The sequence below is a fragment of the Stegastes partitus genome, unplaced genomic scaffold, assembly GCF_000690725.1.
Source record: "Stegastes partitus isolate 25-593 unplaced genomic scaffold, Stegastes_partitus-1.0.2 Scaffold143, whole genome shotgun sequence".
Taxonomy (NCBI): Eukaryota; Metazoa; Chordata; class Actinopteri; family Pomacentridae; genus Stegastes; species Stegastes partitus.
Genome location: NW_007577874.1, coordinates 476,030 through 487,875, shown reverse-complemented (window position 1 = coordinate 487,875; position 11,846 = coordinate 476,030). Strand labels below are relative to the sequence as shown.

The 11,846-nt window shown below is 39.5% G+C and overlaps 2 protein-coding genes across 2 annotated transcripts in view; both read right to left on the bottom strand.

Annotated features, from left to right (window-relative positions):
• The window catches only part of cip2a (cellular inhibitor of PP2A), a 26,855-nt gene extending 25,854 nt beyond the window's left edge, over nt 1-1,001 (bottom strand). Inside the window, exons 1-2 of the mRNA XM_008279090.1 lie at nt 919-1,001; nt 560-661 (exon numbers count right to left, since the gene is read on the bottom strand). Coding sequence (XP_008277312.1) covers nt 560-661 — 102 coding nt within the window. The 5' untranslated portion in view covers nt 919-1,001. The remainder of the gene's footprint in view (nt 1-559; nt 662-918) is intronic.
• Nucleotides 1,002-4,770: 3,769 nt separating this feature from the next.
• si:ch73-264p11.1 (SH2 domain-containing protein 1B) lies at nt 4,771-11,703 on the bottom strand. Its single transcript, XM_008279078.1, has 4 exons — nt 11,362-11,703; nt 10,057-10,120; nt 5,633-5,831; nt 4,771-5,552 (listed from the first exon to the last, which is right to left on the bottom strand). The coding sequence occupies exons 1-4, from the start codon at nt 11,502-11,504 to the stop codon at nt 5,494-5,496; spliced, it is 465 nt and encodes a 154-aa protein (XP_008277300.1). The 5' UTR covers nt 11,505-11,703; the 3' UTR covers nt 4,771-5,493.
• Between the last annotated feature and the right edge of the window lie 143 nt (nt 11,704-11,846).

The window sequence follows — 11,846 nt, the reverse complement described above, 5'->3', positions numbered from 1 at the left end:
TTTTTGTTGTTGCCACAAATAATAAGAGCTACTTTTGTTGATTGTGTGAACTGCTGCTGAAAACTGTAATTTTCCTTTGGGGATGAACAAAATATTCTATCTGTTCATACCTTGCAAGGTGCATTTTATGCTCTTGTTTTATCTGTCTTTTTAATACTTTTGCTTATTTTTATTTTACTCTTTTAACCTACATGCATGTCATGTTTACTGTGTTGCATTTCTTTGTCTTTTGCAAATGCCTTGCTGTGACTGTGATTATTTTCAGATATTATTCACTGTATTTGGTTTTGTGTGGTACGGAAAAAGGACAGGGGGCACATATTGTTGAAAAATCTTGTCTTTTAAACAGCAATGTAACAGACTTCACAGCAAGTTAGTGCACTTTGTTGACAAAACTGCCCACAAAGCTGCTCCATCCTGATGTAGCTGCTGAAACCACACCTGTGCTCGCGGCAGGTTGTCATGAGGGATCATAAGATCAGTCTGATGTCATTTCCTTGTTTGATGGATGAATACAGTGGGTTTGTGGTGCAGACAGTAAGCTAACATCAGAGCTCACCTCCACTTGTTTTTGGAGCTGCGCTGCGTGTTGCGCCGTCCTGTTGTCTCGGTACTGCTGGATAGCCAGCAGCAGAGACTTCAAACACGTCGTCACGTCCATCTGCAGAGTAAAAACTTCAATCTATAAGTCTGTTTCAGCGAGAAAACACATTTAAAACTAAGCTTTCAACCGGCGTCCACCTTTAACCTCCAGGATGCTAACACTAGCTAGCAAACTTGTCTTAGTTTTATGACGACAGAAACGGAAGCGAAGTATTGAAAAAAAAAAAGTGGCCTTAAATATGAACAGATGGTCGTGGGTTTTAAAATTCTGCGTTACATGAAACATTTCAGTGCTTGTTGTTTGGTGCTGACTACCTGCGGTGACTTTTCTTCCTCCGAGAAACATCAACAACCGGCAACACGGCAGCGACTTCCTCCCGCTTCCAGCTTCGAACGGCCGAGGAACGAACCATGTCCGAGGAAGGGGAGACTGGACGCATTCAATCTACGGGTGTGAAGCTAATCTTAATTACTGTGCTATACAAACTAATTTATTATATTAACAAGATGATAAGATATCACAATCAAACTACATGTTGTAGTTTAATGGCATATTTATAAGTAATTAAAATTAACAAAATTCAATCTCCCCCTCATAGAGGTCTTGAGGGCGAGAACTGGAGAGGACGTAACGTAAGCTAGAGCCAATCACCGTAGTTTAAAATAAAATAAAATAATTAAATTAAATTAAATTAAATTAAATTAAATTGTTTGTTTTTCTGTTTGTTTATGGGAAGCTGTGTGTCCTGGTAATGTTTTGTAGTATTTATTAATTTTAAGCTAATTTAAGATTTTTTTTTCCCCAAAAATTTTACTTCATTGAGTTTTCTTGCATGAGCTGAAAAATATGTACATATTTGTGTATTACTTTCTTAAACACTGAATAAAACAGCATTCCTTACATGTGATCTAGAGGCAAACAGCTTTTTAAAACAAATGTGACATGAGTAAATACAATAAATTAGCCATTTGGAAAAAAAAAAAAAAAGAAAAACTTTATTTATTGACCTATAATGTTTACTCATATGTTAATTGCTTCATTTGTTTATTTCATAGGAGTATTGATTTATTTATGTATTTATTTAGATATTCAACACTGAACAAACCAGCAAACACCTGCAGTCCAGGCAGCAACCGTTCAAAGGTCCACCACAGACTGTTGCATTTTTAAATACAGTGGAGCTGTTTAACTCCGTGGTTTGCGGGTCTGTTGCAATATCTGCACCGACCTAATTAATGTTTTTTTTCCCACAGCAACGTGTCATTGGGGCTGCAAGGTGGCTCAGTGGTTAGCACTGTTGCCTCGCAGCTAGAAGGTCGCCAGTTCGCGTCCCGGTGAGGACACCCGGGATCTTTCTGTGTGGAGTCTCCATGTTCTCCCCGTGCAGCGTGGGTTCTCTCCGGCTTCCTCCCACAGTTGTTGAGTTGCTGTAACATGTTGAGGTTAATTGGTGATTCTAAATTGTCCGTAGGTGTGAATGCGAGTGTACTTGGTGAGGATTAAGCGGTGTATAGATCATGGATGGATGTGTATTTTTAGGGGGTTGTGTCCCTGGGCTGGATCGTATTAGATTTCACGTGTCTCTTTTTCTGTGTCCAGTCCAGTCAATTTCAGACTTGTAAGGGTAATCCTGTAATTAATATTTAGCTCATCGGTCAATTTTCTGCTTTTCTTTTCTAAAATACGTGGTTGCTTGCTTTATTTATTTTTAATGTGTCGTCTTTTTCGGGAGATTGAACAGAGTAAGAATTTCATTGTGTAGCACAACTACCTGTTTTGCTGTGCATATGACAATAAAACTCTTGAATCTTGAGTTATCAAAGATCATCTGAATAGGCTGCACTGTAATTTCTTGTTGTTTTTTATTTATTATATTTTTGCCATTTTGCTTTTATTAGATGCATTTAAGGAGTAGACGGGTTTAAAAAAAAAAAAGAAAAAAAAAAGAAGAAGACAAACTACCTCCAGCTTCCGAGCATCAACCCCCACGGTGGTGCATCTGTGGCATTTGTGGACAATATGAGCTGAAAACAGCAGACATTAAAATTACTCACCACATTTTCCAGTTTGATCACATAAGATCAATTTGCTGCAGACTTGAGCGGACAGTAGGACCACGTGAGTTCGTGTCTTGCTGTTTCAATGGAAACTGTGGTTAGACCCTGCTGACAGTTTCAAAGCCCACCGCGCACTTCTTTCCATTTTGTCTTTGTCATGACTTTGCTGTGTTCGCTTGATTAGAATTTACACAAAACTTTAGCAGACACTGTTTTAGCCACAACACAAATTTTTCAACCAATAAACTACCTCAAAGTTCAAAAGAAGTTATGAATGTTTAGAAAAGGGTAAATGAGAAAGAAATATAGAGTTGAGAGTTGAGTCTGTAGTGGAGGGGTGTGAAAACAGACAGGATGTGCGCTGATAGTTTGTCCATACAGGCGTCGGCACGTTCAGTATCACATGTGTTTGAAGTTCAGCATTTGTCCTGCGTGAACTCAAACAAAACTCCTCGAGCCATGTTTTAAGTGCACAGAAAGGATGTGGACTACGTCAGACTTCAGGGTTTTGGTACCTACAAGACTGAAACTTTAATCGCATGTAATAGTCAAATGAAAACCAACTTAAAACAGGTTCATATTTAGAAAACACTTAGATTAAGTGAAGAGGAAGTTCCATTAAAAGTCCAGAAAACATGCAGTTATGGGTTCAAAAAGCTGAGAATTGTCGTCTCACTGCTGTTGTTTGAAGCCACAATAAGCAGCAGCAGAAGTGCTTAAAGTAACAAAAATTAAAAATAATGTGTTACTACAGTGCAAGACAGTAAGGCAGTTATTTAAAACATGCAGCAACACCTGTCTGATTGCCCACAGGAGAGAAAAACGTCACATGCCCATTTTCCATTAATGTAAATGAAACAGAACAGATGTGGAAACTATTCTTTCTCTGAACAATTCATAGGTCTGCTGCACTACACTCCAAATTTAACCACGTGGTTGTCATGGCCACCGGTCTGGTTAAATTCTGGGTCAAGGCTGAGTTCACTGTTTACTGTGAAGGCTGTCAGCAAAAGAACACAAATCCTCATAAACGCTCACAAACAGCAGGCAGAGACAAGACAGGAGTAAAAACATCTGATTTTCATCCATCTCACAGTAGCACAGTTTTAATCTGATCTTATTATGTGTACAAAGCTCACTTCATCACTAAACGTCACATTCTTCAAGTCCACCTGGACGACGGTTTCCCAAAATCAGCGAGCGTCTCATTAATGCTGCATGTTTGTCCGAAAGCAGCGAATTCCAGCCTTCATGCAGGTTAAAGTTGTCACATTTAAAGGAACTAAATTCAAACTCTTTCTTTACAGCGTTACGTAGTCCTGACTGAAAAAGCTTTGATCAAAGATAAAGCTAGAAAAAAAGCACGTTCTACATTATCTATCAGGAGCTTAGATGATCAAGTCTGCCGACAGATTTGCTGTAAAGTCACAACATAAGCAAAAAAAAAAAAACCTCAAGTAAACAGAATCTGCTTCTTCCAACAGACTTAAAACTCGTACAAATTCTCAAATGAATCCTCACAGGCAGAAATGTCTGCAAAGAAAAGTGTCTTCCTGCAGGACCACATCAAAAACAAAACAGTCTCTGTTGGTTTTTGCATCCAGCGGAGCAAAAGCCACTTTAAAACCAGGATAAATCTGTTTATGAGTCCACATGAACCGTCAGACCTTTGTTGTTCTCTCAGTATCATAAATAACAAACTGCTATCCAGATTATGTGCCTCATTTCAGATGAATGCATATATTATTATTAATTTTAGAACAATTAGCATTTTCATATTAACATTTAGGGCTGCAGGGTGGCTCGGTGGTTAGCACCATTGCCTCGTAGCAAGAAGGTCGCCGGTTCGCAACCGAATCTTTCTTCGTGGAGTCTCCATGTTCTCCCCGTGCAGCGTGGGTTCTCTCCGGGTTCTCCGGCTTCCTCCCACAGTCCAAAAACATGTTGAGGTTAATTGGTGATTGTAAATTGTCCGTAGGTGTGAATGTGAGTGTGCTTGGTTGTCTGTCTCTAAGTGTAGCCCTGTGATAGACTGGTTACCTGTCCAGGTGAACCTGCCTTCACCCTGAGTCAGCTGGGATAGACTCCAGCCCCCCATGACCCTAGTGAGGATTAAGTGGTGTAGAGATAATGGATGGATATTAACATTTAACAACAAAAAAAACAGCTTTTTTCTACTCTTAGAATACGAACTACAAGCTCATACAACCATTGCATCTATTCTGGAATTAGATCTGAGAAATATTCCAAAATATTCTGAATTGTCAGTGTGTTCTCCTTCACTTGAATAACGACATATCTGCCATAAACTGAAGCAGAAAAGGAACAAATTGCATAAAAGGCGCATATAAAGTCACCAGAATGAGGGAAATTACATGTTAGAAGCTATAAATGTCCTCATTCTAATAAACCTACATGCACGTTGACAATGCTAGCGTGGATGCATAACGTGAGCAGTTGTGCAGGTATTTGTAACAAACCGAAGCTTTGCACAAACTCAAATTTAAACCAGATGTTGGCTCCAAAAGTGAAAAGCATCCCCAAAGTTATCACAGTTCATCCTCAGAGGAACACGAATGTTGTTCCTCGGCCACGCGGTGGAGAAACATTCGCTTTCAGATGAGCATCGTGTATGTTTGCAGAAAGGTTCGTCTGAGAATAATTCAGCTCCGCATCGATGCACTGCAAACACGGGGGAAAGGTAAAAAAAGTGAAAGGATGCGACGAGTTCTGTACTTGACTTTGTATAGAAACAGCATGTCCATGAATCTCCATCCTGACTCAGATCCAGTCTGCGAGTCCTTCAGTCCTCTCAAGTGTCTTTGCTTCTGTTCAAAGCTGAGTGGACTGATTAGGAAGAACCTCAACGTAGTCAGAGGAGCTCGGAGCATCTAGAGGAGAAAAAAAAGGTAGAAACACGTCAAACAAGCCATAAATCAAAGAGGACGCAGAGAAAGAAAAGGTGACGTACTCTCGTAGTCGTGCTCTTCTTCTTCCACCTCTTCAGCTGGAGGACTCGGCTCGGGCGGCGTTATGGTTTTGATCAACAGGGCCGTCTTCCGTTTGATCGAGTGGCGCAGATGAACGGCCAAACCCTGGTTCTTCCTCTTATAGTGACGGATCAGATCGTCCAGAGTCTTAAAGAACACCTCCTCCTGACCTCCTGCCGCCTGCAGAAACAGCATCAAGTCAACAAGGAGCCAATCACACGACTGTAATCTCCACTGATGTCTGTGGTTTTGTCTCTGTGTTTCTGTTTGGCAGTGTGTGTGAACGAGACAAACTTCAGTAAAATCTGGCCTTCACACTCACTAACATTTATTGTCATTATTAACGAGTGACCTGTGAAATTTCTCAGTAAATTGATGTTTTTTTGATTGTTAAACGCCAGAAAATATCTGTTTTGTCTGACAAACAGGCCAAAGTGAAAGTTTTTCAGTTGGGTTTTTATGTGCCCTAAACATGAGTCAAGTAATTAAATAATTGGTAAAATACAAATCAAAGCAAAGCAAAGTAAAACAACAGTAACATAAAATGGTGAAAGAAGCTCAACATACAGGAGGAAAAAGACCAAAAACAAAAACCTCACGTTGCTGCTATTTTCAAAGCATTGTTAATGTTAGCAAAAAAAATATGTAGTGAAGCAATTAGTTGAATTGAAAAGGAAAAAAAAAGGGAAAAATGCCCATTTATCTGTCTCAGAGTCATGTGACGTCTTCAAACTGAAAGAGCTTATAAAGCTTTTAAACGGCAAATCTCCACAGTGAAACAAGCAAAGCTGAGGATTCAGCTGCTTTAAATATTATTTCAGCAACTAAATAATCAGTAAAACAGGAGGAAAAGAAGAAGGGGAGAAACAACAACGTAGAAAAATGTGCAAATAGAACAAAGTTGAAGAGTGAAACCTCACGATGACTAATATCTGGAGCATCGTGGATGTTTGTGCAAAATTCCATCCAGTTAATCGGCTTGTCTGTAGAATGTCAGAAAAGAAGGAAAACAAACGCCCATCTGTCTGTCTCAGAGTTCAACACGACGTCTCTAACCGTCTGGTTCTGTGCAACCAACAGAACAAACTCAGACATCTATCCATCACGAAACTGAGAATCCACACAACGGAACAAGCAGCGGACTTTCTCGCTTTAAAAGTCACTTCATGAATTCATGAATCAATAAAAGAGACGTAGAAGAAGAAGAACAACAATCTGGAAAAATGGCAAAAAAAACAAGTAAATTTAAAACCGCTAAACCCTCATAATGGCTCATGAGTGATTTCTGAATGACCGGGCAAAATTTCATCCAAGTAATTATTTTGTTCATTTGAAAAGAAGAAAAAAAAAAAGGCCAAATTTTCTTTCTCCAAACAGATATGGAAAAGATGTTTTAAAACACTCAAATAAAAGAACATTATAAGAACTCTACAGAGCCCACAGTGATATTTATCAGGAGTGGAAAGTGAAAACAGGACGGAAATGTGGAAGACAACGAACGAAACGAGGCCTTAAACATTCAAACAACCACAAAATGACACACGTGTAAAATACGGATCCTGCAGAAACTATAAATCTCCTGATGTTTCATTCAGACGTCGTCACTGAGCTGCTCGGGCTGGTGGGCGGCGTGTCAGCCGTTACTACAGACTCAACAGACGCCTTTAAAATCGGCGGAAAAATGGAGGAGTGAGGTGGAAAAAGTCATCCCCAGAGAAATCAGCCTGCTGTTGTTGTGTCTGAATCGACGTCACAGGAGTTTCCTGTGTCACGGGGGTGAGCTGACTCAGTTTCCATCTCGGGGCTGAAATGTTCCTTTAATAGGCCCAGATGTGCTCTGATCTGTGCTTGATATCTGGGCTTCTGACAGATGTTGAAGGGCTGACAAACACCTCAGTCGGTGTGAGAGTTCTAAAGAGCTAAAAAGATTTTTAAAAAACACATCTGCCCTCCTCAGAATCAGCTGATTCAACAAGTGTGGTATACTTAATGACGCCACGCAAAGCTTTACCTTCATACTGTCAACATTTCTGGCATTAGAGCTCTTAAAGTGGGTTAAATTTCACACTTTGGAGCAATTTTGAGCCTCAAAGCTTTATAAGTTCAGGACACATGAAGTGTCAATACAATGACTTATGTGTGTTCTGTAATGTGTGTGTAGTTACAATTCATTTTTACCAGTAGTTCAACAGTTTAGGTGATCTGAGTAATAATAAAATAACATCTGAAACATAAAGCTAACAATACTCAGCCTAAATCTTCTGACCGTGTCGCTGAAAATACGGTTGAAAGTTTGTGTTCAATGACAATTAATATCAACCAAATCAAATTTAACGTGTAAATCTGTCCCACGCGATCACGATTTGTACAATTTATACAATTTTCCTCATTTTCTCAATAAATTATTGCCTGACTTCCTCATGTCCTCAGCACCAAATTTTCAACTAGTACTCATACTTAGTTCCTTAATATATCTCAAAGATGTCACGTAGCTTTAAAGCAGCTTCATTAGAATACAATAGAATAGTTTCATTGTCCTCACACGTGGGGGCATGATGAAAATACAAGTAGCTGCCTCTGGGCGGTGCACTGAAACAAGCTCAATTAGCAATTAATAATAAAATTAAATTAAAACAAGACTATATGTCTCAACTCAATTTGTCAAAATTATCTGTCAGATTCAACACAGACCACAGGGAAATGTGTGTACGCACATAATATTTCCTTTCCCCTCCTGTTTCCTTTGGACTTTAATTTAAAATACAGCTGCAGAATCATCACTGGTCCTGCATTCAGACCAGCGAGGGTTAAAGGTTCATGCACATGTGTTCTAGAAAAACATTTTATATTTAGGACTCTTTTTGTCTCTTATATCTCAAAGCGACATAATCCTCTTCAAAATAAGAGCGCTTTGCTTCAGCTTTTAGATTTTAGTCATAGCGTCAGCAGATACAGACACTAGATGGGATGAAATTAATGCAGCAAAGGTCGGACGAGCCAGAAATCAAACTGCTCAAAGCTTAACCTCGGGTCGCCCAGTCCTTCTAGTGACAAAAAAATAGCCAAAATAATTTAAAATTTGCTCCGACTGACAAATATGTCGAATGCCCTGAGGACGATGATGCAGCCTGCTTTAGTTTCTGGTAAAGTTTCATTCATGGAAACATCCTAAATATGTTTTAACCATCTGTCCTGAAATCTGCCGGCAGGTTGGAAGGGTATGTTTTCTTTAAAAAGTTTCCTAAATATCAACATTTGTCAGCCAGAAACCAGAAAAATCTGATTTCCAACTGGTTTAAAATGTTCTATTCATATTGCACGTATGCCGACGACACTCCGTTTTACGTGGCTGCACTTTGTGAGGGTTTTATCATTTTTACTTCTCACATGTGTTAGTTTTTATTCCTGCTGTTTCATGATAGGTTTGTCAGCCACCTGTGGATCACTTTGAGTCACACTAACGCACATGAAAGGTTCTGTATGAATAAAGTTTCACCGATTTAGAGATCACTGAAAGCATTTTATCAATTGGAGACCACTTATGCTACTTATATCTAAAAGATGGCTGCTTCTTTTCAGTCATTATATATTCGTTTTGGAATTGGGACAATCTGAACTAAGACTTATGTACATTTTTGGTTTATTTGTATTTTGTTGGTGATGTTTCCTAAATATTTGCACTCTTCACTGTGGGATTAATGAAGGCTTATCTTATCGCATCGTAGGTTTTTTTTTTTTAACAACATTTGTTAGTTTGGGGTTTTATTTACTTGAACATAACAGATAATTTTAATCTATCAAATGGCATGAAATAACAGGAAATGTTTGCATGTTGAACTTTAGCCTGTTAAACAAACGCAGATTAACCACTTATTTTGGTTTCTCGCTCCTTTTTGCAGCGGCTTTCGTGCGTCTGAGAACTAACTGCATGTCGGCCGTACTTTTTTCACAGACCAAAATACTACCGGCTGATTACACCGGCTGATTTCAGTGTGTTTAGATTTAGTACACTTCAATATTGGTGATGTTAGGAGACTTTACTTTGGGAAATTTGAACTAGTTTTTAACCATCATAACTACCCAATATTCATTCAGTTTCACGACTTTAACCCCTTAAATGCCAATAACTTTAAATTAGGAAATATTTGATTAAATATAAAGTAAGAACTAACTTTAAATGCTTCAGTATTGCTGAATGCTACAAGTTCTACATGCAAAGAACTCCGAATTTTACCAACAGAATTGAATTATTGTAGTCTGGACGCTTTCAAACAGCATTCAGACCTTCATGCTGCAAAATGAAAGCAAGACGACTGAACGCGCACCGATTGGAGACGAGTGAGAACCAACTACAGCCTCAAATGTTGATGTGCAACATGTGTGGTGTGTGTTTGTGTGTTTTTACCAGCAGAGTAAAGTGTCCAGTGCGCGCCTGAAGCAGCCTGTAGGTATAAACCACCCTCTGTTTGCTGCAAACACAAACAAAGATGCATGTTGTTGGTATGAAGTTTTGCAGAACCATGATCATGACTGTGGCGCTTCACAGCAACAAGTCTGAATCCTCTCTTGCAGCTGCAGGAGAAGCATCACAGCGGCCCGTTGAAAGCATTTTTTCTTGCACGTTTTCCTACTGAAAATATAAAGATGATATTTGTTGGTGCATAAGAATTACTGTACGTTCGGTCTCATGCATAAAGGCACATCATGGAGAAAATAAACTGTGGCCGCAACCAACCACAGTCTCATTTCAACCACAGAAAACACTGTGGCAAGCAGAGGAAAGTGAAGGAGGTCATAAAACATGACTAAAAGTCCTTTTGGGGATTATTATTGCTACTGAAAATCAACTGTATATGTATTAGTAGTACATGTGGTTGTAAACAGGAGATATATTACACATTTTAAACACATGTGGTGCCTTTTCTGCCTTTTTTTTCTGCCCCAAAACAACAGAGAACATTAAAACAGAACTTCCTGCACGGTGCTGCATCCAAATTAATTACAAGAATTCTGCACTTTTACACAAGAAGGACTTAAAATGCACAACTTGAAGTTTTGCTTTCACATTGTTGCATCAGCACTTCTATGATAGTGAAGGATCTGAGGGCTTTATCCAAAGCTGTTCTGACCAAACCTCGTTGTATGTTGCATTACGGCTTTATTTCATTTGTAGAAATTCCTTTGATCACAATAAAGTTCTCTACGGAGGCACAGAAACGTCAATATAAAGACATTTTGGCACATGTGGCAAATTTTCTTCTGCACTTTTCTTTTAATTGTGTAATCTTATGTTAATTCTAAACACAATATATACACCAATAATTAAATCTGTACTAATATTAACTCTTAACATACAATCATGGTCTTAGGTTTTACCTTATACGGCTTTGAGATTGTTAAATTCACCTCATTCTTCACTGACTGACAGGGTTTTGACTGCTATTTATTAACATATGAGGTTTACCCTGAGAAACTGAACAAGGTTTGGATGCACGGCGTGAATCTGTAATGACGACACATTGGAGGGACGCTGCTGGCCCTGAGGTCAAAGCAATCCAAACACCTTACCAGGCACCAGTGTTAGAAATAACACAATATCAGGAGTGTTGTTAACTCTACAAATGTGTATAAAGCTGGAAAATAAAGTAAATGCTTGCGTTAAAGGTAAGCCCTGCTGCCTCAGCGCCTCAGTGTGCTGCAGAATACTCACTAGACACAAAGACACATGGCTCCCTGGATGGTCTCGCTGTCTCGGATCAGGTAAGCTCCATCCTTGTTCTTCTTTGCCATCAGGTCTTCGCACTCCTTCCTGCTGATGGCGCCGTGGTAACACACCGGCATCGCTGCTGCCATGGCGAAGAGAAGACTGACGAGCAACGCGCAGACATCCACCGAGCTGGACGGCAACTTCTGCTTTCTCAGCACAGCTCGATTTCCAGGAACAGCAGCTGTGAGCTCCACTTGACGCTGCTGGCCGATGCCATAGAGGCGACTTGTGTCTGGATTCTGGTGGGTAAAATGACAGAGTAGAGCAGAGAGAGGTCAGGTCTGACGGCATGGAGGTGTTGAGCAAGAGTGACACTGAGATGTCAGATAAAAACCACTGATGGTTTAACAGGAAGTGTGTGTTGTGTGCGAGCGAGAGAAAAAAAAAAAGTACTGTGTGAAAAGTGCTGATCGCTTTATATCGCAACA

What these genes read in the sequence shown, in the direction of transcription:
- si:ch73-264p11.1 (XM_008279078.1), bottom strand. Translation starts at nt 11,504, where the DNA reads ATGGCAGCAGCGATGCCGGTGTGTTACCACGGCGCCATCAGCAGGAAG. An exon ending in GCCATGTGTCTTTGTGTCTA is followed by an intron (nt 10,121 to 11,361) that starts GTGAGTATTCTG and finishes TTGTGTTTGCAG; the next exon opens with CAAACAGAGGGTGGTTTATA. An exon ending in AGAAGAGCACGACTACGAGA is followed by an intron (nt 5,553 to 5,632) that starts GTACGTCACCTT and finishes TTTCTCCTCTAG; the next exon opens with ATGCTCCGAGCTCCTCTGAC.